Here is a 24,619-nt window from a genome sequence, read left to right on the forward strand (position 1 = left end):
ACAAGATCTTGAAAGGATTCGATTTAACAGAACAAATGAGAACTCACTGAAAAGGCAATTCCTACTTACAAGTCTAAAGAGCTGAAAGTAAAGATAATTGCCCCGAAAGGAGGGATGAGCATGTTTTTTCCTTGGCTTATTTAAAAAATAATCCTTTCCGTCTATAAAATGAATATATATGAGCAGAAACATACTACTGATTACTGAAAAATCTGATGTGAAGGAGAAAATATATCAGGCACTTTTAACCGTGTTCGCTGTTACTTATGTCCTTGAATCTCTCTGTACTGTTGACCACGGAACATGCCCTTGAGATGTCCAAGTAAACACAGTTTATAAGGGAAAGGTAACAAAGCGTCAGGAATAATTCTCATGTTCCCACCTCTGCACCTCTACCCCATCCCTATGTGCAGAAGGAGTTGATACTAAAGTTTGGTATCATTCTTATTTTGTATAAACAAAGAACAAACCTTCATTTGCCACCCCTGTTTCTTTCTCCTGCTCTTGGTATGTCCCCAGACTGGCCTTATATCTAGAAGTGGGGTCCAACTTGGGTTAAGTACCAATAATAGAAATAAGATTATTTGCATCACACAAGAAAAAACTAATCTTTGATTTACTTAGGAATGAAAGTGGGCCCGTCGGTTTGGCTGATTTAGAAGATAATCCTAAGCATGTTTGTGTAGAGAAGTCAAAGAAGTCAAAGGTCTCCTCTCTCTAAACCCTGGCAGATATTGTCACACATACACACACACACACACACACACAAGAGAGAGAGAGTGAGGTATAGTGACATGGATGACTTGGCATTAACTTGATTCTGAGTCTGGGAAAACCTCTTGAACTATGTCATGCTAACCTCACCTTTCTATTTAAAGGAGCCCATACAGAATCAGAAAATGTTGTAGCTTCTCTTGCAGCTAGGTATGGCTATAAGACCAAGGTTGTTAATGAGATGTAAACAGAAGTGTTGTATGACTTCCAGTAAGGCTCTAGAAAAGGTGATATGCCTTTCATTCTCCTTCTTGCTGGCTGGGTTACAGATGTGATGGCTGGGGCCTGTGCAACCATCCTGGGCTACTAGGCACACCCTGATGACTGAGTAGATGACATACCAGTTGAGACTGTCTACCCTGGATTTCTTTTACACGGCAGAGAAATAAACTTATATTTGCTTTGGGCCACTTTTTTCACTATTGTTGTTATGTGTGGGTGAACCTAATCCTAGCTGATTCCTTTGTGAAAATAAAGCCTACTTAGAAACGTGATAGCATTTTTCATTTCTGTCATTTCAGTTTGCACATAATTTGAATGTTATGCAGTGTTTTCTTTCTCTGCACAACAGTAACTCTGGGACTAAAGACAAGGTTACATTTCTAATTTAGAAAAGATGTGAGATTTGCTCAAAGTTTTGCTGATGAAAAAGTTAAGATTTCTGAGGCTGAGAGTGGCTGTAACTCTTTGATAGATGCCTCAAAGCTATGTCACTGAAGGTAAGTGAGAGAGAGTCTAATCGAAAGCTCCAGACACAGATTTTAATCAAGACAGCAGAAACCGGTACATCAGTTTGCGGTAGAAGAGGACACACGGTAGGTCTCAAGAGGGTTTCCTGTTCATCTGACTTTAACAACTGTTCCCACTCTAAATTCTATCTCCTCTGTGTACGTGCTAAACAAAGAAGTGTTCTTTGAAGGCAAAAAAACCTATTTTCATAGTTGTTTTAAATATTTTTAGAATTTATTATTAAACTATTGCCTGACCCTAAAAAGTAGAAACAATCTAGTCGACCAAAACATTCATGCACTTTTATAAAACAAACAAAAAAGGACTAAACTAGACTAAGGTGGGCTGGGGTAGAGGGCAATCAAAAGAAGGTACTCATCGCTGGTGTCTAAAATTCAGTATGTTTGTGTGCATGAACACTTGAATATATGAAAAATAAAAATTAAAAAAAAACCCTCTCATTCTTTAGGACATAACTGAACATCTCAGTGGGCAAGAAGGAGTTTTTAGTGGATGAATAAGCCATCCTCACTGCCTCTGGACAGCAGGCTACAAGGGCAACCTCTGAGAAATCTCTTCACTTCTCCACATTGAGTTTGTAGAGAGAAAGTCTCGCCGGGGCTCAGGCTGTCTGATCCCTCAGGTCATCTACTGTCCACATCTCTACCATTCCCATTATCAAGGGAAATGGAAGAGCATGGACGGCTATATACCACCATCACTCCTGCTAGAAAGTAACGTAAAGGCCCTGACCCACTAAACATGACCGTTAGCATCCAGATTTAGCTCTAAAATAAGTAAAGACTTGACCACATACTAATGACAACTGCCAATCTACGCCTCTAGCCTCAGCCTGTCTCCTAAATTCCAACCTATATTCCTCCCCCGCCTTGCATAAATAACAAACATTAACGTTTTGCCACAACTGCTTATTTTCCTTTTACAAAGAAGTAACACAGCACAGACAGAGCTGAAGGCTATCCTCGTGCACGGGTACCAGTTCAGCTCCTTCCCTTCCTCTCACGGTCAGCAATTCATATTAACTTGGTGCTTATGCGGGTCATGTTTTCATTCTTCTGCAGACGTCCAAAGGCATAAACAAAATACAGTGCTGTTTGTATGTTTTTTAAGTGTGTGAGACTGTATTTACAATTCCACGAGCTGCTTTTTCACTCAACATTGTCTTTCTGAGCTCTTTCCTTGTGGAAATACCCAGAAGTAGTGCTGCTGGCTGTGAAGGACCCACATCTGTAACTGCTAACCGAGTCCTTTACTGGGGAAGGGGCCAGTTAGATAACCCTTTGGCCTCTCCTTCCCCTCACTCATTCTCTTCAGGAAGGTGGACTGTCTTACCTGATGGGAAAGGGGTAGTTTGGAAAGAAACCCCATCTTCCAGTGGAGTCCTGATAACAGTAACACTACAAAATCATTCCGGAAGTTCTCATGGATCAGAAACTGTATGCTCTTCTCCGTGACCTTTAAGGACGTTGAAAATATACGTCCAGTCTGTTTTCTCTGCCATATCGCTGAGCTGGATGAACTCCTGGTGATTCCTTGAACACATACTGATCTTTCTCCCCTCTGTCCCCTTTTACTGGATTAGATCTTAAACTTTTTTCAAAACCTCCCTCAAACGCCATCTTCTCAAGGGAGTCTTAATGGAACCACTACTGAAGAATTGTCCATTTATCTCTACCAGTAATTGAAAGCATAACATTTCAGATCGGCATTTGTTCCCCTCCAAATGACCTGATCTAACCATGAAATTCATCTCTGCCACGTCTTATACTCCAGCTAAACTAGCCTCAGAACCCACCAACTCTTTCCCATCCACATTTGTTTGTTCTGTGCACTCTGCCTAAAAACCATTTCTCCCTAACTCTGCGTGTCAAATAACTTCAGATTTTAAATCAATTTTTCCTTTTTTAAAAAAAATCACAAAAGTAATGCACACTAATTGTAAAAATTTCAAGAATACCAAAATACATAAAGAATACAGTGAAGGTCACCATGACCCCATTTCCCACAGATGAATAAAAGTAATCATTTGATATACTTCTTTCATACCTTTTAGTTGCAGGTATATATTTATTTCATAATTTTAAAATGCAAGAAATACATTATAAATATTGTTTGGCAGCGTAATTTCTTTTACATTATGTATTGTGAACTTCTTTCCATGTTCTATATACATCTATTCTTTTTAATAACCTTGATGTTACACCAATAATACCATACTTTTTGCTTTTTTTCTTAAAGCTTTATGTTTTAACGTTCACGTTAAAATTTAATCCATCTTTATTTGGAATAAATTGTGATGAAGGACTCTAAAGTTTATGTTTAAAAATTAATAGTCAGGGGACTTCCCTGGCGGTCTAGTGGTTAAGACTCCACGCTTCCACTGCAGGAGGCACGGGTTTGATCCCTGGTCAGGGAACTAAGATCCCGCATGCTGTGTGGGGCAGCCAAAAAAAAAAAAAAAAGAGTGCTCCAGGCAGAGAGAAGAGCCAGTGCAAAGATCCTGAGGTGGAAGCACCCAGTGTGTTTGGGGAAGAGCAAGAAGACTAGTGTGGCTGGATGGAAAAAAAAAAATTAATAGTCAAATGTCTGAACATCATTTAATGAGTGATACATCCACTGGCCACTGATTTCAAATGTTACCTTTATCAAATTATTAATATCTACATATAATGGAGTAAGTCTAATTAAGGACACAGGTATTCCTTTGATATCAGTTTTCTTTGTTTTTTCCTCTATTGTTATGGCAGTGTTATCTTGTTTTGATATCTAGAGTTAAGTAAATCATCCATCATTGTTCTTTAAATTTTTTTCTTATCTATCCTCGTCATTTATTCTTTTAGAATCTAAACAAATGTTGCTCTTGATTTAACGATGAAGCTCATCTTCCTCTATTTTTACAGTAACCATAGGAGAGCGAAATTTTCCACCCCAGAATGTGTCTCTTTGACATGAGGATTATTTTATGTTGATTATTCTTAAGAAACAGAAGACTCAGGAATTCTTTCTTTTTACTTCCTCCTTAACTGCTGAAAGAATTTAGATAAAGGGCTTGATCCAGGAACAGCAAGTTCACCAGAGACACCTACAAAGAATATGGGTCAGGTGTAGGTCGGGGGGTACTCGGCAGGGCCTGGAGATCAAAGTCCTCTTTGTGTCCCACTGTCTCTGCATAATCAAGGAAACATTTGCTTACCAAACATTTGCTTTTTCATCTTCCTGTGAATTGCCTTCATAACCTATGAAGTCCCAGACTCTACAGCCTTCTCCTTAGTCCAGGATGACATATATGTTTCATTTTACCTGACTGTCTTTGGAATCTCTCATGTTCTGATTCCCTGTACGTACATGATTAAATTTGGTTTTTCTCCTGTTAATCTGTCTCATGTAAATGTAACTATTAGGCCAGCCAGAAAAACCTGCAAGGGTAGAGGGAAATTTTTTCCTTCCCCAACATAATTACTGTGCTATACCATAATATGGTATGATATATAGCACAGTAGTTTTATAGTAATTTACATGTTAGTTTGACAGAGGAATGATGATAACACTGACTATTCCCATTCAAGAACATGGCATATGTGTAGGAAAACATGACAACCCAAAATCTATGAGATGCAGCAAAAGCAGTTCTAATAGGGAAGTATATAGCAATACAATCCTACCTCAAGAAACAAGAAAAATCTCAAATAAACAACCTAAGCTTACACTCAAAGCAACTAGAGAAAGAAGAACAAACAAAACCCAAAGTTAGTAGAAGGAAAGAAATCATAAAGATCAGAGCAGAAATGAATGAAATAGAAATGAAAAAAACAATAGCACAGATCAATAAAAATAAAAGCTGGCTCTTTGAGAAGATAAACAAAATTGATAAACCTTTAGCCAGATTCATCAAGAAAAAAGGGAGAGGACTCAAATCAATAAAATTAGAAATGAAAAAGAAGTTACAACTGAAACCACAAAAATACAAAGGATCATAAGAGATTACTACAAACAACTCTATGCCAATAAAATGGACAACCTGGAAGAAATGGACAAATTGTTAGAAAGGTATAACCTTCCAAGACTGAACCAGGAAAAAATAGAAAATATGAACAGACAAATCACAAGTAATGAAATTGAAACTATGATTAAAAATCTTCCAACAAACAAAAGTCCAGGACCAGATGGCTTCACAGGCAAATTCTATCAAACATTTAGAGAAGAGCTAACACCTATCCTTCTCAAACTCTTCCAAAAAATTGCAGAGGTGGGAACACTCCCAGACTCATTCTACGAGGCCACCATCACCCTGATACCAAAACCAGACAACGATACCACGAAAAAAGAAAACTACAGGCCAATATCACTGATGAACATAGATGCAAAAATCCTCAACAAAATACTAGCAAATTGAATCCAACAGCACATTAAAAGGATCATATACTATGATCAAGTGGGATTTATCCCAGGGATGCAAGGATTCTTCAATATATGCAAATCAATCAATGTGATACACCATATTAACATATTGAAGAATAAAAACCATATGATCATTTCAATAGATGCAGAAAAAGCTTCTGACAAAATTCAACACCCATTTATGATTAAAACTCTCCAGAAAGTGAGAATACAGGGAAACTACCTCAACAGAATAAAGGCCATATATGACAAACACATAGCAAACATTATTATCAACGGTGAAAAACTGAGACCGTTTCCTCTAAGATCAGGAACAAGACAAGGGGGTCCACTCTCGCCACTTTTATTCAACTTAGTTTTGGAAGTCCTAGCCGTGGCAATCAGAGAAGAAAAAGAAATAAAAGGAATCCAAATTGGCAAAGAAGTAAAACTGTCACTGTTTGCAGATGACACGATACTTTACATAGAAAATACTAAAGATGCCACCAGTAAACTACTAGAGCTAATCAATGAATTTAGTAAAGTTGCAGGATAAAAAATTAATACACAGAAATCTCGTGCATTCCTACACACTAACAACAACAAAAGATCAGAAAGAGAAATTAAGGAAATAATCCAATTTACAATTGCAACAAAAAGAATAAAATACCTAGGAATAAACCTACCTAAGGAGGCAAAAGACTGTATGCAGAAAACTATAAGATACTGATGAAAGAAATCAAAGATGACACAAACAGATGGAGAGATATATCACATTCTTGGATAGGAAGACTCAATACTGTGAAAATGACTACACTACCCAAAGCAATCTACAGATTCAGTGCAATCCCCATCAAATTACCAATGACATTTTTCATAGAACTAGAACCAAAAATCTTACAATTTGTATGGAGACACAAAAGACCTTGAATAGCAAAAGCAATCTTGAGAAAAGAAAAAAAAAAAACAGCACTGGAAGGATCAGGCTCCCTGACTTCAGACTATACTACAGGGCTACAGTAATCAAGACAGTATAGTACTGGCACAAAAACAGAAATATAAATCAATGGAACAGGATAGAAATCCCAGAGATAAACCCACGCACATATGGTCACCTAATCTATGACAAAAGAGGCCAGAATATACAATGGAGCAAAGACAGCCTCTTCAGTAAGTGGTGCTGGGAAAACTGGACAGCTACATGTAAAAGAATGAAATTAGAACACTCCTGAACACCATACAGAAAAATAAACTCAAAATGGATTAAAGACATGTAATGTAAGGCCAGACATGTATAATGTATGTAAGGCCAGACAGTATAAATGTAAGGCCAGACAGTATAAATCTCTTAGAGGAAAACACAGGCAGAACACTCTATGATATAAATCAAAGCAAGATCCTTTTTGACCCACCTCCTAGAGTAACGACAATAAAAACAAAATAAACAAATGGAACCTAGTTAAACTCAAAAGCTTTTGCACAGCAAAGGAAACCATAAACAAGACAAAATGACAACCCTCAGAATGGGAGAAAATATTTGCAAACGAAGCAACTGACAGAGGATTAATCTCCAAAATATACAAGCAGCTCCTGCAGCTCAATATCAAAAAAACAAACAACCCAATCCAAACATGGGCAGGAGACTTAAATAGACATTTCCCCAAAGAAGATATACAGACTGCCAATAAACACATGAAAGGATGCTCAACATCACTAATCATTAGAGAAATGCAAATCAAAACTACAATGAGGTATCACCTCACACCGGTCAGAATGGCCATCATCACAAGATCGACAGACAATAAATGCTGGAGAGGGTGTGGAGAAAAGGGAACCCTCTTGCACTGTTGGTGGGAATGTAAATTGATACAGCCACTATGGAGAACAGTATGGAGGTTCCTTAAAAAACAAGAGAGTTATTGAAAGACAAGAGTCCTGCTTCGTGCCTTTCAATAACATTTTATGGTTTTCTTTCTATATGCTCGTTTCTTATTAAATTTATCCCTAGGTATTTTATAGTTTGGGGACACATATAAATAGGATATTTCCCCTTTTACAGTATCTGTTTATTGCTGATATAAAGAAAAACTATTACATACTTACACTGCATCCAAATAACCAACCAACCAATTTACTTAAAATAAATTTCTTGAACTCTCTATTATACAATCATACTGTACATAAATAGTGGAAAATTTATCACTTCCTAATATTTATACTTTTGTATTGTATTGTTCTTGTTTTATTACATTGGCTAATACTTGCAGAATAATGATGAATAATGATGGTGATCATCATAAGTATTCTTTTTTTTTTTTTTTTTTTTTTTTTTTTTTGCGGTACGCGGGCCTCTCACTGCTGTGGCCTCTGCCATTGCGGAGCACAGGCTCCGGACGCGCAGGCTCAGCGGCCATGGCTCACGGGCCTAGCCGCTTCGCGGCATGTGGGATCTTCCCGGACTGGGGCACGAACCCGCGTCCCCTGCATCGGCAGGCGGACTCTCAACCACTGCGCCACCAGGGAAGCCCCATCATAAGTATTCTTGTCATGGCCTGAATACATTCGTGTACATTTAGGACTTCAATATTTAATATGATGCTGATTGTTAGTTTCTGTTTTTCAAATCTGTTTAAATTCTCCTATTGCATGAAGTCTTTATCATTCCATTGACATACCTCTTTCTTCAAGTAAAGAGTTACTTCTTTACTCTGCTTTATTTTGAACTGGATAACCAAGCACTTAGTAACTTGACATAGTTCTTTTAAACTTCAGGTAGTTTTTAAAATTTACGTTACTTACATCAAAACATTAACGGCTAAAAGAACATTTAGGGTTGAAGCTAGCAAGAGGTTGAGACTTTTAGAAAGCCCTAAAAATCCAATCTTCTCTCCCCTCCCCCAAAAAGATATAAAAAGTTCCACACAAGAATACAGTACTCATTTAGTGACAGTCAGCTTCCTTATATCCCTTACTCAAAGTTCTACTAGGTTTTCTTTGCGTGAGAACAGCGCAATATTGTAATTATATCAAACACTGCTAAAAGCTTAAGAACAACCTCATGTAACTGCAATTTTCTAAACTACAATTTATACATTAAGTAAGGGTAGTTGGACTCTTCTCGGCATCCTCAGGCTAAAAGTTCACAGCCAAGATGGGGGAAGATAGTAGTCAAACAATATAAACTTAAAGTCACTGCAGAGTGGACATTTTTATTTTTAATCCTCAAAAAGGTTATGCATTTTAAAATCATTTTATGTTAACTTTCACAGCACTAATCCCTGCAAGACAGTGTTTTGACAGGGGTCTTATTTTAACTCCATGTTTTATGATGGAAAGCAGAACTACATTACGAGCACATTATTTAGAATACACGTAAGTCCTAAGTAGGGATAGGCTAGATAACTCATTGAAAATAAATTTGCACTTTGTGGCACACAAAGAAACAGTCAAGGTCAGGTTAGACATTCCTAAAGTTCAAAACTCCTTTCGAAACTGTTTACTCTTCTTATTTAACTACTCTTTTAATTAATGAATTATTGCCTCAAAAAACCACCAAGCAAATATGCCAATGTTTACCATAAAAAGCCTAGAGGAAATCCAGACATGTTTACCAGTAGATAAGTTATTCAGTAAACTGATGTGTATTATTAATTTTTCATTTAAAAAAACATTTATTTAGTGCTGGTTACACGCTAAGCATAGGGCTATGTGATAATGGTGGTACAGAATGAAAGTGCACATTTAGGAAGCAGTAAAGCACAGTGCTAAGCGCAAAGGCTCGGTGCTGGGGCTTAGACTCAAATCTCTGCTCCCCCCTTGCACTAGCTGTTAGCCTTTGGGCAACTACTTACTCAGTTTCTTCACCTGTAAAATGGGGTGTATTATGGCAACTGCGTCCTAGGGTTGGTATAAGACATATTAACATATACATAAAACACAGAGGAAGTCCCCAGCAGGATGCCCAGCACACAGCAGGTCCTCAAGATGTGGGTGGGGCCAGCATACTGGAGACCTTGCACCGTGCAGGACAGTCCCACAAAGATCTGTCCCCTGCCCCACCTGACTTGCCTTCCACTCTCGTAGTTGGAAGACATGATTGTGATTATATGACCTTAGAGCCCTCCCCACAATCTGTTTTACATAAAAACTCCAAATCAAGCTATCAATAGCTATCATTTTTAAGGAATGCAAACAAGAGTGCAAACTGAAGGAAAGTTAACTTTGTTTTCTTTGGAACTTTGCCAAGAGATGTTCACTTTGGCAGAACATCGCATCACCAATGCCGATAACCACTTGTGACATCTGAGGTGCCGAAAACACGCCTAATCCTTCTGCACCTGTGGCTGTCCTGTGAACGAATTCTTGTGTATGTGCAAGCACTACTCAGAATATCTTTCAGCGTAGTCGAAGTAGTTTTCCTAATAAATACTCACTGAAATACATATCATGTTACCATAAAATAGTTTTATATCACAACTAACACATTACATTGTGTTTTGAAATTACCTGTAGAAGGTTATAGTACCTGAGTTTTATTGACGATAGTCAAGTGTTTGGTATAAAAAGAGGGAATGGCTATGCTGAGTTTGAGAACACACTGGGCTACATAACTCATTCAAAGTCACAGCTGATACGGAACAGAGCTGGTATTCGAACCGGGGTTGTCCTTAGAATGCACGTTTGTAATTTTTATACTTCTGAGGTGGAAAATTAATGGATGCTCCCCAGCTCCATGGAGTTCTTTGAATTGGGGAGTCATTTACTAGATATTTACTCAGAAGCTCAGAATATCGCAGTGAACAAAAGGGCCAAAGACCCAGTGCCTTAAAGGATTTATATTCAGTGGAGAGACAGACAGTGTTCACACAAATGCCTGCATGTCTAGTGGAGCAGCACAGAGGATGGGGGTGCTGTGGGGGGGCGGGTGCTCTTTCAGCTACAATGCATGCAGAAGGCCTCCCTGACACATAAGCAGAGACTTGAGAGAGGCAAGGGAGCAACCCATGTAGTTATGAGAGAGCTTTGAGAGTGAGAACAGCACGTGCAAAGGCCCTGATGTGGAAGGCGGCGGGGAGCACCCATGCCAGATGCTCAGCAAAATGGGGGAAAGGCAGGGCAGGAGATGAGATCAGAGGGGCAGATGGTGGAAGAGATTATGTTTGGGTTTATTCTGAAAGCTACAAAGCCGGATGGTCTTAGCAGAGTCAGGATGGAGTGTGACTCAGGCTTCAATAGGACCACTCTGGTGGCATTATGGAAACAGACTCTGCGGTCAGGGAGGGGTGCAGGGTGGCTGTCACACAGCCCAGGAGAGAGATGGTGGTGACCTGAACCAGGTGGGGCAGCCATGTGCCAGGTGTGGTTGGGTCACATCCATTGTGATGGACTGGGTTTGGGGTGTGAGTAAAAAAGAGGAAGGAAGAATGATTTCAAGGCCTTTGACAAAAGCACCCAGAAGAATGAAACTGTCATCAACTGAGATGGGGAAGCAGGATTGGGACCTATGGAAAGAGAATCAAAAATATGGCTTAGAAATTTTTAAGTGTGAGGAGGCATCTGGATATATGGTGGTCAAGGAAAGGTCCTGGCTACGTGTGGAGATGGTCAGTCAGGTCCTAGGGTGAAAGTATAGGGCAGCAAGAGAAAGGATCTGAGGATGAGCCCAGGCACCGGGACGATGCTTCAGCAAAGGAGCCTACAGAGGAAGGGGTAGCTGGAGGAGGGGCAGAGGTTTTAACAAGGGAAAATTCTTGTTTTATGTTATTCACATGTAGGATGTTACCAGCATATCTAATCCTTTCCTAGGGTAAAACTCTTGCACAAGTGCACCAGGAGATAAGAGCAAGAATGTCTGCTCATCACAACATTTCCTATTTATAATAACACAACAACTGGAAACAACCTAAATATCTGTTGACAAGAGAACGGAGAAGTGGTGGTATATTCACAGTTGCTAGATGCAACTGGTTAGAGAAGATACAACACCACATTACTTTTGTAAATTCTAAAATCCTTTTCCTGTTATTTCAGTAGTGAGCAAGTAAGACTTTAAAATTTAAAGAGGGAACTGTACTGGGTATCATATGCACCTGTGAGTTTGCTGGGTTCCAGGGCATTCTGCTTTCTCCCTGGTAACTATACAGCATTTCCAGAAGGACTCCAGAAGGATCCCCATATTTCCAGAAGGATTCCCCTAACCCAAAGGAGTCATCAGATCTGCTCAGAATCTCAGATCCCTTCAATGGATAATGGTCCTAAACGCCTTTGTCTGAGAAGGGAACAAGCAGTAGTGTTTTCCATTGTCAGAACACAGATATTCTTCACTTGAAAGAATGCATTAGTATTTGTGAAGGTTTATCTTAAAAGTAAAGATCGTCAGCATCTTAACGTGGTAACAGCAGCTGGCGTCCACTGTTCTGTTTGGGCCAGAGTCACCAGGGTCTGTGCTTTTCCAGCATTACTGCACTAAGCCCTGAAAACAAGCCTTGAGTTAGGTAAGGAGAAACCAAGATTCGGGGAGGTTACTCGTCCTACCTAAGGTCACAGTGGGCACACAGCAGACAGCAATTCAAATCCAGGCGGCTGAAGCCTGCAATCTAATTCGTGTGGCTGCACTCCATTTCCTGGAGTTTCAGTATTATAGCAGAAAATGACCAATAAACCATACTGGAGTCAAAATGAACACCCCCCACACCCAAATTAGTCTAACTTAATATTATTCTAAGTGAATTCCACTCAAGCATTGGAAGATCAGGTTGTAAAATTTGGTGACCTGTAATTAAGAGGTCCTACTCCTAAGTTTTAAAAAAGTTTATGAAAATCGTTGATATATACTAAAGAATATATGTAAGTTAGCAGCAATAACTAAAAACCCGAGCATCAACACCCCAAATCCAGGACAGTGGGCACTTCTAGTGGGGGGGGCAGAGAAATGAGATTGGGGTGGGGGGCATGACTTCTAATAATTTCCCATCACACGTGGGATCTTCCCGGACCAGGTACTGAATGCGTGTCCCCTGCACTGGCAGGTGGATTCTTAACCACTGCGCCACCAGGGGAAGTCCCTTTTTTAAAAAAATCAGTCTGTAGTCCATGGCAGTTTATCTATTCTGAAGGCTGGTCATTTGTCTGTTATCTTTGAAAATGTTTCCTCTCAATCTGTCACATGCCTTTTTAATCTTGTATCTTTTATCATGAAAAATTTATTTTTAAAATGTATTCCAAGTTACCAATCTTTTTGAGTTTGAGCATTTTTTTATCTTAAGAGAGTCTCCTATATACAACGACTTTTCTATGGACATAAATTCATACTCAGACTTCAGACAAACCTGTACTACGGCATTTAACTTCTGTAGATGGATGTTAAAATGGGGGTCTTTTGCCTGACACCCCAAAACCATGTCAATTGCTCACGTGTCAAAGGACAACGCTAGACCTAGCAGCACGTGCAAAGGAATTGTTTGAAAATACACTTTGCATCCCTTAGTCCAAGAGATACCTTTCAGAGAAAGGGGTTGACAAGAAATCGTGGGGAAGGATTTCTTCAAAGAAAGTTATGGACGTGCCAGCCCCACTCCACGCCTCCAGTGGGAAGGAGGCAGAGCTGCTGCCCCTTTTCTGGAGCTAGTGAATGAGGCTGTAGCAGAACAACTGGAAAGAATCAAGAGTGACACTGCCATCAGGGACACGGGTGGACCGGGGTATGAAAAATATCCATGAGCTGAAAAGAAACAGCCCATGACAGGGTTGTGCGAGAGATGTAACTGCATTCCCACTGATGGTAGGTCAGAGGTCGAAGGGCTGTGGTACCCTGAGACCAGGTGTGGAACCAGCAGCAGGATTTTCAGAAGACAGAGGTCTTCTGCCAAGAGTGTGGAAGAGGCCAGACTGGTACCATCGAATGGCCAACCTTCAACCCTGGAGGGGCCAGAGTGGACCTAAGTGCAAGGTGAGGGGCGTCAGAGAAGCAGCCACCTTCCCCATCCCACTGTCGCCTAGAGGCAGACCCAGGAAGGCAGAGTGAAGCTTCAATTTGAATGAAATTTGGAGTTTTCATGAGACTGGACCCATATCCTTTTAATAAAATGAGACTATTTTTGTGACCAAAGTGACTAGAGGAATGTTTTAAAAAATATTTTAAAGGAACCAGATATTAACTGGGAGCAAGAGCAATCTACCATAAATTTATTCCAAGTGCAAGGAATGAACCAGCCCACAGAGCGGGCTTGACCAGGCAGCGGGGAAAGAGCTTGTTCCTTATTCCCACTGTTCAGGACGCTGACTTTGCTCCCAGCATTTCACGGAGCTGCAGCATCAATTTGCCACCTTCGTGAGAGTTTAACACCACAGGCCTTGAGTCTTGTGGTCTGTACTGATCTAAGTCACTGGTGTTACACAGTTATACATAATGGACCATGATCTTTATATATTAAAAATAATATAAAAAGAGATATCTGTACACTCATATTCATAGCAGCATTATTCACAACAGCCAAAAGGTGGAAGAAACCCAAGTGTCCACGGACAGATGAATGGATAAACAAAATGCGTTACATACATACGATGGAGTATTGTTCAGCCTTAATCAATTACTAAGGGAGTTCTGACAAATGCTACAACATGGGTGAACTTTGAGGACGTTATGCTAAGTGAAATAAGCCAGTCCCAAAAGGAAAAATACTGGTATGAATTATGTAGAATAGTGATGTTCAGAGACTGAAAGTAGAAGGGTAGTTTCAGGCACTGGAGAGACGGGGAGTTGTTGTTCAACGGATACAGAGTTTTAGTTTTGCAAGATGAAGAGTCCTGGGGATGAATGATGGTGACGGTTGCACAACAATGTGAAAGCATTTCACTGAGTGGTACATTTAAAAATGGTTAAAATGGGAACTCCGTGGTGCTCCAGTGGGTAAGACTCCATGCCCCCAACAGAGGGAGCCCCAGTTTGATCCCTGGTCAGGGAACTAGATCCCGCATGCATGCCACAACTAAGAGTTCGCATGCTGCAACTATAAGATCCGACATGCCGCAACTGAAGATCCCGCACGCCACAACTAACACAGAGCGCAACCAAAATAAATAAATAAATAAATAAATATTTAAAAATTGGTTAAAATGATACATTTTATGTTCTGAGCATTTTGCCACAGTTGAAAATAAAAACTAAATAAAAAAGGAAATTTAACCTCCATCAGTCATGTATCAATAATGGAGTGAATAATGAGAAGTGGCTAAGAATTATCCTGTCTTACCATGTGTCAGGTGCCATGCCAGGACTTATACATGGTCTCATTTAATCCTCATTTCAAACCTATGAGGCAAGTCCTATTAAAATCGTTACTTTACAGATAAGGAAACTGAGGCACAGAAGGGTTACCTTGCCTAAAGTTACACAACTTGAAAGGAGTTGACAGAGATACTCTGATTCTAGAACTAGGCTTCTAAACCTCTGGCAGCGGGCAGATTTCACTGTCACTGAACTATCTCCCATTTACAGCCTCTTAGACTAGAAGAGATCATAGAAACAATTCACATAATTATTGACATTTGCATAGTTCTCCAGGTTTAAAAGCACTTTCTCTTTTGATATTACTCATTAAAATACTGCAGCACAGGTATTCTCCTTTTATCAGAGAGGACACAGAGACTAGAGAAGTTAAGTAAATGGCTTCAAGTCATGTTACCAGGCAGGGTTCCGATTCCACAGCTTCTAACTCTGGGTCCATGGCTAACCATCCAGATCCAATTCCTTGTCTAGTCCAGCTTCTCATTTTTCAGATGAGACTGCCTACAAGGGACACGCCCAAAGATGCTAATGGCTTGTCCAAGGTCACACAGAGAGCTAGTATGTTCTGTGCGCATCACCAGCACATGCCTTTAAAAATCCTTAGCCACGACAACACATATTCTATAAATATGTGTTGATAAAGGAAGGATTGGTGCAGAGGCAGAGAGCTCTGTCAGCATAAAATAGAGTGCTTTTTTCCAGAAGCTCTTTTATTTGTGGAGTTGATGCTTTAGAACCTACACTTCACGTAAGCGTCCAAGTTTTCAGTGCCTGCCCTTACTCAACCTCCCCCATTAGCTCTACAATTATGCTGTTATCAATTGAGCAAATCCACTTAGACAGCATGTCTAGCTACTCTCATAGCGGATTTCGTACCCAAGCAGCAAAGTACACGAGAGCTGTATAATGCAGACCTTTGAGAAATGAACTACATAAATCCTCATTTGATCCTGACTGTATGTCTATAAGGAATTCTTAAAACAGACTCAGCCACCCTGAGTGATCTTTTTAACGGCCGAGTGTAAAAATGCAGAGCTAAGATCCTCTGTCCAGCAGAATCTTTTCATGTAAAATAACTCACTTCTGAGATACAAGGCTAACGATCAGTGTGAAAAAAGCAATTGCTAGACTTGATTAAAGACACTCACGCAGTGAATGTAAACTACTTGTTGGCATGTGAAAATCTGCCAGTGTAATGGCTCAGATGTCAAATTAAGGTGATATTCCATGAATCCTTGTTTATCTTTTTCTTTCTTACAACCTTAATATTGTGGGTGGGATTGGGGCTGGCACGGACTGAGCAAACTCTATGGCAGTGTCCCCCTCTTTATGACTGGAATGTCCAACAAAACCCAGAGAGAAGCAGGTACCACAAAGAAGACCTTCACAGCAGCAAAACATCTGAGGCCTTACTAATAAAAATGTCCTAGTCTAATGGTTGGGAATCTCCCCTCCATTAGGCCACAAAACCACACTCGGATTCAATGAAGAGCCGACTGATTTCATTTCAAGTAATCAGTATTACTATTACTGCTAGTATTGGTTAACATTTAATGAGCATTTTCTCCTGTTAAATTACACACACAGTATGCTCCAGCAGGGCAGGACTAGGTCTGCTTTGCTCACCGCGTAGCCACAGGTCTGAGTCGCATGCCTTGTATGTGTTAGGTTGTCAATAAATATTTGTTGAATGAATAAATAATCTCATTTGGTTTTCCAAATAACCCTATAAGGTTTGATACAATATTGTTATCACCATTTCTCAGCTGAGAAAGCTGAGGCTCAGAGGTCATTACATTGTACCCAAAGTCACGTGGTCAGCAAGTGTCAGAGCTTATATTCTAAACCACATGCACCTGACATCAAAATCTATGGTTCGACCACAATGTCATGTCACTAGGACAGCCCAGACCTTAGGGTTTTTCCAGTACTGAGGCCATCTCTGAAAGGTGGGCTTACAAGAATATATTTCAAGTCAGAATGGATCTCACTCTGTTCCAGCCATCACCTTTCAGATTTCTTCAATATTCTTCAAAAACTACATTTAAAAAAAGTGACTTACCTACATATCCTTCTTCACCAACCAGTTTCAGGGCAATTTTATCAGCCAACACTGAAGAGTTGCCGTGGGCAATGTTGGCAAAGGGGCCAGCGTGCACAAATACAGGCGTCCCCTGTGGAAGCGGAAGAGCAAATTTTAAAAAGCTATGAGAGGGGCTTCCTTGGTGGCGCAGTGGTTGAGAGTCCGCCTGCCGATGCAGGGGACGCGGGTTCGTGCCCGGGTCCGGGAAGATCCCATGTGCCGCGGAGCCGCTGGGCCCGTGAGCCATGGCCGCTGAGCCTGCGTGTCCGGAGCCTGTGCTCCGCAACGGGAGAGGCCACAACAGTGAGAGGCTCGCATACCGCAAAAAAAAAAAAAAAAAAAAAAAAAAAAATCTATGAGAATCAGTTATTTCCTACTATAATTTTGATAAGCCACTGTTTTAGCTGTTTCAGTGACCATGAGATAAACCTTATTTCATATTATTCTGCATTATATTGTTATAAAGAATGGAATTAAACCTTAATGGTCTAAGAGGCTTGTTTAAATTGTTTATCCCCATTAAGAAATTAACCAATTCAAGAAAAATCTAATCATAAAATCAACACAATAAATGAATCGTGGGAATCATGGCAGGGCAAGTACATTTTATTATAAGCCATTTTTATATTTACAATAATAATCTTATTCTGATTTTTAAAAACTGTCTTTCTCATTGTTCCTCTTACCTGTTAATTTTTTAAGTTAAGTCACCTGGTAATTATTAAAACAAAAGAAAAATTTCACCCATACTAAAATGTTAGTTACTAAAAAGACAAAAAAAAACAAGGGAATTCTCAAAAACTTTAGATTTTAATTATTTAAACAAAATCTGTCACATAGTCATTCTTACTTTCATTCCTACACTTCTCTTTTGTCAAAGAGAAGAGACTGTAGCCCTCGCTAAAAAAAATCACCCACGTGCATTAAATTGTTTAGGCTGTATTCAGAGTCAGCTGGGGCCACTGAGGTCTGTGTGCGTGAACCCTGGCTCCACCTGTGAAAATACAGGTTGCCCTTTCACTGACATGGGGGAGGCAGGGAGTGATGCAGGGGATGGGGCCTGGGAACCATGGAAAGGTCCCATGAACCAGGATGGGCTGTGGGCGAGCATGTTTCAAAGCTGAGAGAGGTGAACAAAAGCAGGAAGAAAGGCAGTGAAAGAAAAATCGTCACTGAGAGTGAAAAGGAATTGATCAAATCCACTCAGAGTTTTCTATTTACGTTTCCCCCCAAAGTCCTCAGGAGGGACAGTCACAGAGTACGGATACGGCCATACAAATGTCTGTGGAAATAATACAGTGGGATACGTGTTTATGGAAATGCATACATGCATGTTTACTGTCTAGATCTCCACCTGTCTACCCATCTATAGTTTCTCACTTCTATGCAGATAAGCCTTTTAAGTGCTTTGACGGAAACACTGTTTAAAAGGTATTAACGCCTCCATCACCTCCTAGCCTTTGCCAGTCCTAGGACGTGGCTGCCTGTGGAAAGCTAGTAGCGGAGCTAATGAGAAAAGTTTAAAGACACAAGGTCACAGGCTCCACCCCTGGGTGGGCGGCTGGCTTCATTCTCCTATGCCCTGCAACCCTCATCCTGGCCATCTGTCTGAGAAGCACCTGGTACCAGTCTCCAGGGCGACAGGTGACAGGGTATGGCTGGATCAGCATAAACACACCGCTATTCCTGGGATAGCCACTCCAGGGACTAGATGGGCAGCATTTAATTTTAATTTAAAATGAAATTAAAAGCCACACAGAGTAATCACGAAAGCAGTATCAGAGCCCTGGTTTTTGAACTCCCAGTATGTGGTTTAAATAGAAAAATTCTTAGACCATCATTGTTGGACATTCAAACACAGACACAAATACACACTCAACTGATATTTATACTTATATGATGCAGTATACGGAGTTAATACTTTAAGAAATTCTATCACTAACCCAAAGACATAAAAATATCTATCGTGAGTTCAATATTTTATTTTATATGCAGAACATTTAGGAAAGTAGTAACAGGAAATATCTTGATTTCTATGATGACAAAGCTGTGAATATTCTCTTTAAACATTTCATAAGATTAAAATTTCAGCTGCTCTTTGCTGACCAGAGATCTAAAAGAGCATTATCCAAAGAACTTTCTGCAGGGCTCTAAACATTCTGTATCTGCACTATCTCATGCAACAGCCACCATCCACAGGTGGCTACGCAGCACTTAAAGTGCGGCTGGTGAAAATAAATAAATAAGTAGAAATAGAACTAGTATGACTGCAGAACTGAATTTTAAACTTAATTTAATTTAAACTAATTTAGATTGAAATAACCACAAGTGGCCAGGAGCTCCCATATTGGACAAAAGACTGCAGCAAGTGGGTGTTTTCCTCAACACTGCATATGGTTAACCCATGGTAAAATGTTAAGATCTCTTATCCTCTCTCTTCCACCGGGAAGTTCTCAAGCTTATATGTATACAAAAATCACCCAGGGTATCCAAGCCTTACCTGCCAGACATTCTAGAGTTCACTTTGTCTGGGGGAGAGCTTGGCATCAGCGTCTTTAAATCCTTCCATGAGATTCTAACGTGCAGCCAGGGTTGAGAACTACTGGTCTCCGGGCACCTTGCAGCAATGGAACCCTTGATAACCTCCTCTGGGACTAACAGTCAAGTGTGTTCAAACATGAGCACTAAAGCAGAATCTGTACATTAACCAGTGATTTTTGGATCATTTGTTGATTTAGGTTCCTACTGCCACTGATTAGCCACGTTAATGTGGAATGAATATTTAGGATGCAGGTAGCAGAGTTCATACATGCAGATATTTTAACGGAATGCTGTGTTCATTTTTCAAACAATGCCCATTGCCTGTGACATCAAAATGACGTCACAAATGTGAGCACAGTTAAGAACTGCTTAGGGGCAGTCCAACCCAGTAATTCATTCAACTAACAAGAAACTAGCCTTTTAGAGTGGGATATGTATTAAAGGTGGGAGTAAGTTTTAATCTAAGAAAGATCATTATTTAAAACAGTAAGCTGATCATCCCTAATGATGATGATAATGTGTTCATTTTTGAGGGGGAAATGTTATGATGAAGCAATATCATGTCTCTTTATACATTTTTTCTCATTCATTTAGTTATTTATCTAATATGTATATATTTTTAGGAGCAATGGAGTAAAAACAATAAATATCCATTTAATTCTTCAGCAAGTGTTTACTGAGCACTTAATATGTGTGAGGAACTTTCTAGGAGCTGGCGATACGATGGTGAACAAGATGGAAAAAGTCCTGCTCTCATCCTGGTGGGAGGAGAAATACAGTAAACAAAAAAAGAAATAGGGGCTCTCAGATGATATCTTGTGCCATGTAGAAAATGACAAGAAGGTGGGTTTTGGGCTTGAACCACTGACCAGGTTTGGGGGATGGAATGAGTTGGGAGGAGGTAGGAGGTGGATAGGAATCAAAGATGCTTTTTTTATGCATAACTTTGAAATGCCTTTTACCCACCCTAGCAGCTCGTGGTAACCACACCTACAAGTCTGAAATGCGGAGGTCAGGAGATTCAGAGCCAGAGTTCAAGGGTTATCACATGGCTGATACTGCAGGAAAGCGCAGCTGGAGAAGTGAGAAGAAGGCAGCGAAAGAGACGGAGGAGAGGCCACCGAGAAGGTCCAGGAAAGCAAGGCGTCAAAAGCAAGAGAGCAAGCGCTCCAGAAGGAAAAGCATCGGCTGTGTCAGCCCCCACTGAGCAAGCCATATACAAAAAACGACCTTCTTAAAAAAGTGGAGCACAGCACACTTTCCTAGAAAACATTTCTCCGCATTACTCTGTGTGTGCGTGTGTGTGTGTACGTTTGAGTTTACTGAATACTCTGCGTTTTGCTTGGAGAGAAAAAAGACAACAAACCTAAACTCCCCAAACTTAAGGATTATGAGAAGCTAAGTCAAAAAAAAAAAAAAAAAGCAACATAGAAAACATCATGTAAACATGATAAACGTGGCTACACAAGTTACTGAGATATCAGACACTGAGTTTCTAAGTTTCTCCTCTGGTCAATTAGTAATTAGCCAAGATATGAATCATATCAAAGAAGTCTGAGCTTTTGGGGGGATGACCAAGCTGTTATTCTGATGCTCCTCATGGGCTCACATTGGCTGGAAGTGCTCACGTGTGGAAACGCACAAGCAACCTAGTTAGTGCAACTCTGTTGACAATGTCTATGAAATGAAAATCACTTACTTCTAGGGTCTGCATCAGATTTGGTTTTATCGCGTCTTTCATCAGAACAGTCAAAGCACCTGTCACCCCCTGAAGGAAAGGGAGAAAAAAGCCCACTTATTTAGATTATTGACAAAAGATCGTTCGCACAAGGGTCTCTCAGCCTCTTCTCACCAGCCTACCTCCTAGGTGGGCATCCCCACCGGCCGCCGTCACCTCTGAGCTACAGGTGACACAGTGCTCTTGCCTCTGTCTATGTCTCCTCCACCTGAATGGATGCCAACCCTTCTAAGATGTGATGGGGAAGTAGTAGTCATCGCATTTTTTTTTAAAAAACCTCCTTTGACGGAAATAAGAGGCTTGCCATACCTTTCAATTTGCAACTATGCACATCATGTTTCATTACCAGAGATTACACTGTTGCCCCGAGAAATCAGATGAAGAACAAAAACAAGGCTTGTTACACAGAGGGAACGAAGAAAGGGAAAGGGACGTGTCTAAAGGCACCCATTCTGGTTTCCCACCCTCTCTCGACCTCTCATCCCACAGATAACCGAAGGCACTCAGAACACTGTTGCATTGGAAAGGCTCCTCCTTTTCTGTCTCTCGTGCTATGTCTGCCTAGAAGGGAGCTGATGCCACTTGTACATAGATTGTGGCTGCTTCCTTCCAATGCTATAATGCTTGAGTTGGGCTCTCTCGAAGCTCCCTATCCCATTCCTGGAAAAGAAGAGGTGGAGGAAGAGACACAGCAGGGATGAAGTCGGAGAGCTACTGGGGAAACTATTTGTGCCAAAGAAGGCCACAAAGGGAAGCTTTTTTAAAAAAAAACTCCCTTCCACCTTTTCTAAGGACACTGGGCAAGTATCTTTCAACAGATTAGTCAGTTATGGGAAGGCCATAATACGAGCAAATGCATGTGAACATGGCCCTGAAAAAATAAATGTGGCATGCAACAGATCCTAACAGATAAGGTGGGAGAATCCAGAGACTCTTCAGCTCTCCAAGGTGCATTCGTTCATTACTTTCTCCTTCTACCTCCATCACCAACAATGTTAAGTGTTTCTCTTATATGATCAGTTTCTATTTTTGTATTTTTATAATATTTAATCATTGAAGATTTCTTTAAAAATCAAATTTACTTTCTACTTTATGGCAGAAAATAAACCTTGCAAGAACTGTAACCTTCCTATTATAAATATATGAAGAAATCAGGTACCTTCTGCAAACAAGAAACACAAAAGAAAACTAAAAAGAGTTAACTTTGGGTTTTTTTGGTCCAGATCCAAGAGTTTTATGACAAACCAAAGGAGTAACTTTAGGGAAATATTTGTGGATAAAGTTTCAAACTACTCCTGGCACGTATTTACTGATACCTAAGATTAAGAGGATACAGATAAATATTTATACAGAAACTATTATATGCAAGTCTAGAGACAAACGTTGAGGTGTCGATCATTTTTAAAAAGCAGTACTTTTACAGCAACCTGGGTTTGAGTTTTCTCTTTAAGCCTTATACTAAGCATTCCATGGGCTGCTGATATAAATGTATCTATTTAATCTACTTGACAAGACTCGAGTCATTCAGATTCATCTCTTCAAAAGAGCCAAAAGGTAACCAAGACATTTTGGCAAAGGTTTAAAATTATATCCCAAGGCCCTAGAATTAATAAAATATTAATTGCCTGTCTCCTTTTCACAACTGTTTTTCAATCATCAGTGTGCTTTTAAGATTCCATTATGGTATGTGACTCGATATATGGGAAAGTAAGCTTAAATTTAGAGTAATGGCTGCCTACGTTGTACTAAGTACTATGTGCTTATAAACACGTACAAGCAAATGAAATAGCCTCACCACCGATGGGGATTAACAGTAAAGTTGGCTATTAAAAAAAGGAAAAAAGAGGGCTTCCCTGGTGGCGCAGTGGTTGAGAGTCCGCCTGCCGATGCAGGGGACACGGGTTCGTGCCCCGGTCCGGGAAGATCCCACATGCCGCGGAGCAGCTGGGCCCGTGAGCCATGGCCGCTGCGCCTGCGCGTCCGGAGCCTGTGCTCCATAACGGGAGAGGCCACAACAGTGAGAGGCCCGCGTACCGCAAAAAAAAAAAAAAAAAAAAAAAGGAAAAAAGATTAGCATGCCAAATTACAAAAAGCACTAAGGAAGGTGGTGGTGTGCCATGAAAGCTTTGTAAGAAGCATCATTCCACGCAACAGAAAGCTACATGAGTAAGAATGACTAAGGCGGACCTCTGTTTTTATCACGTGAAACCCAAGTCGAAGGCACAAATTTAAACAAGCCAGGGTGCCCAGGGAGCAGGCTGGAGCCAAAAATGTGCCATTTTTAACTTAACTTTCCTTCCATGAAGGTGGAGTCACTTCTTATTCCTTGGAAAGGTGATGTGCCCTCAATTTAAAGCCAGCATAGATCACACTTTTTTAAAAAAGCCACAGGCTGCAGGAGGATGACCGCACCCCAGGCAGAGCAGAGATCACGATTGGAAAGGATGGTGAAAAGCTCACGAAATAGGTTTCATAGGCTTTGGTTGCAGTCAGGCATAAGCATGTTATAAATGCCTGTGAGAAGATGATGAAGTTACAAGACAAACGGGATGGTGAGCAGGAAAACGTGTGCAGAAATTCTCTGAATTCCCATTATTACCCAGTGATGTAAGAGGAAGAAAACCTTCTCCTGATCCCAAAAGAACAGGGGCAGCGAGCTCTCTGGAGCTTCTGAGATGGACGTACCAAATCACCTGTCGTCACGGGCTGCCCGTTTCTGTCACTGGCCACCACCATTCTGCCCAGCCGCTCCTTCATGTCCGTGAGGCTGTCAGTCAGAGCCAGCACTGCCATGACCTCACTGGCCACGGCGATGTCAAACTGCGCCTGAAAAGGCAAAGCCAAGGTACTGGTCAGCTGCAGCTCCACCTGGATGGCCATTTCCATGGGGATCTGTATTACAGCAATTCCTGCAGGCCCAGGGTTTAACCCTCGATGGGCCGTTCTCAGAGGCACAAGTTTCCAGCACATGCCCGGTCCTGGGATCGGTGCTCCCTAAGGAGGCCACCCCTTCCTCCTTTTGCTGTGCTGAGCACGGCCTGGCTGGGCCCCCCATTACGGCAGCTCACGG

The 24,619-nt window shown here is 40.7% G+C and overlaps 1 protein-coding gene across 6 annotated transcripts in view; it reads right to left on the minus strand.

The window, feature by feature from the left end:
• The window catches only part of MTHFD1L (methylenetetrahydrofolate dehydrogenase (NADP+ dependent) 1 like), a 195,584-nt gene that overhangs the window by 96,353 nt on the left and 74,612 nt on the right, over positions 1-24,619 (minus strand). For all 6 annotated transcript variants that reach the window (XM_060029784.1, XM_060029788.1, XM_060029785.1 and 3 more), the window contains 3 exons: positions 24,235-24,375; positions 21,511-21,579; positions 17,250-17,361 (listed from right to left, as the gene is read on the minus strand). In XM_060029784.1, the coding sequence (XP_059885767.1) occupies positions 17,250-17,361; positions 21,511-21,579; positions 24,235-24,375 (322 nt within the window). The remainder of the gene's footprint in view (positions 1-17,249; positions 17,362-21,510; positions 21,580-24,234; positions 24,376-24,619) is intronic.

Source organism: Delphinus delphis, chromosome 14 (assembly GCF_949987515.2).
Source record: "Delphinus delphis chromosome 14, mDelDel1.2, whole genome shotgun sequence".
Lineage (NCBI taxonomy): Eukaryota > Metazoa > Chordata > Mammalia > Artiodactyla > Delphinidae > Delphinus > Delphinus delphis.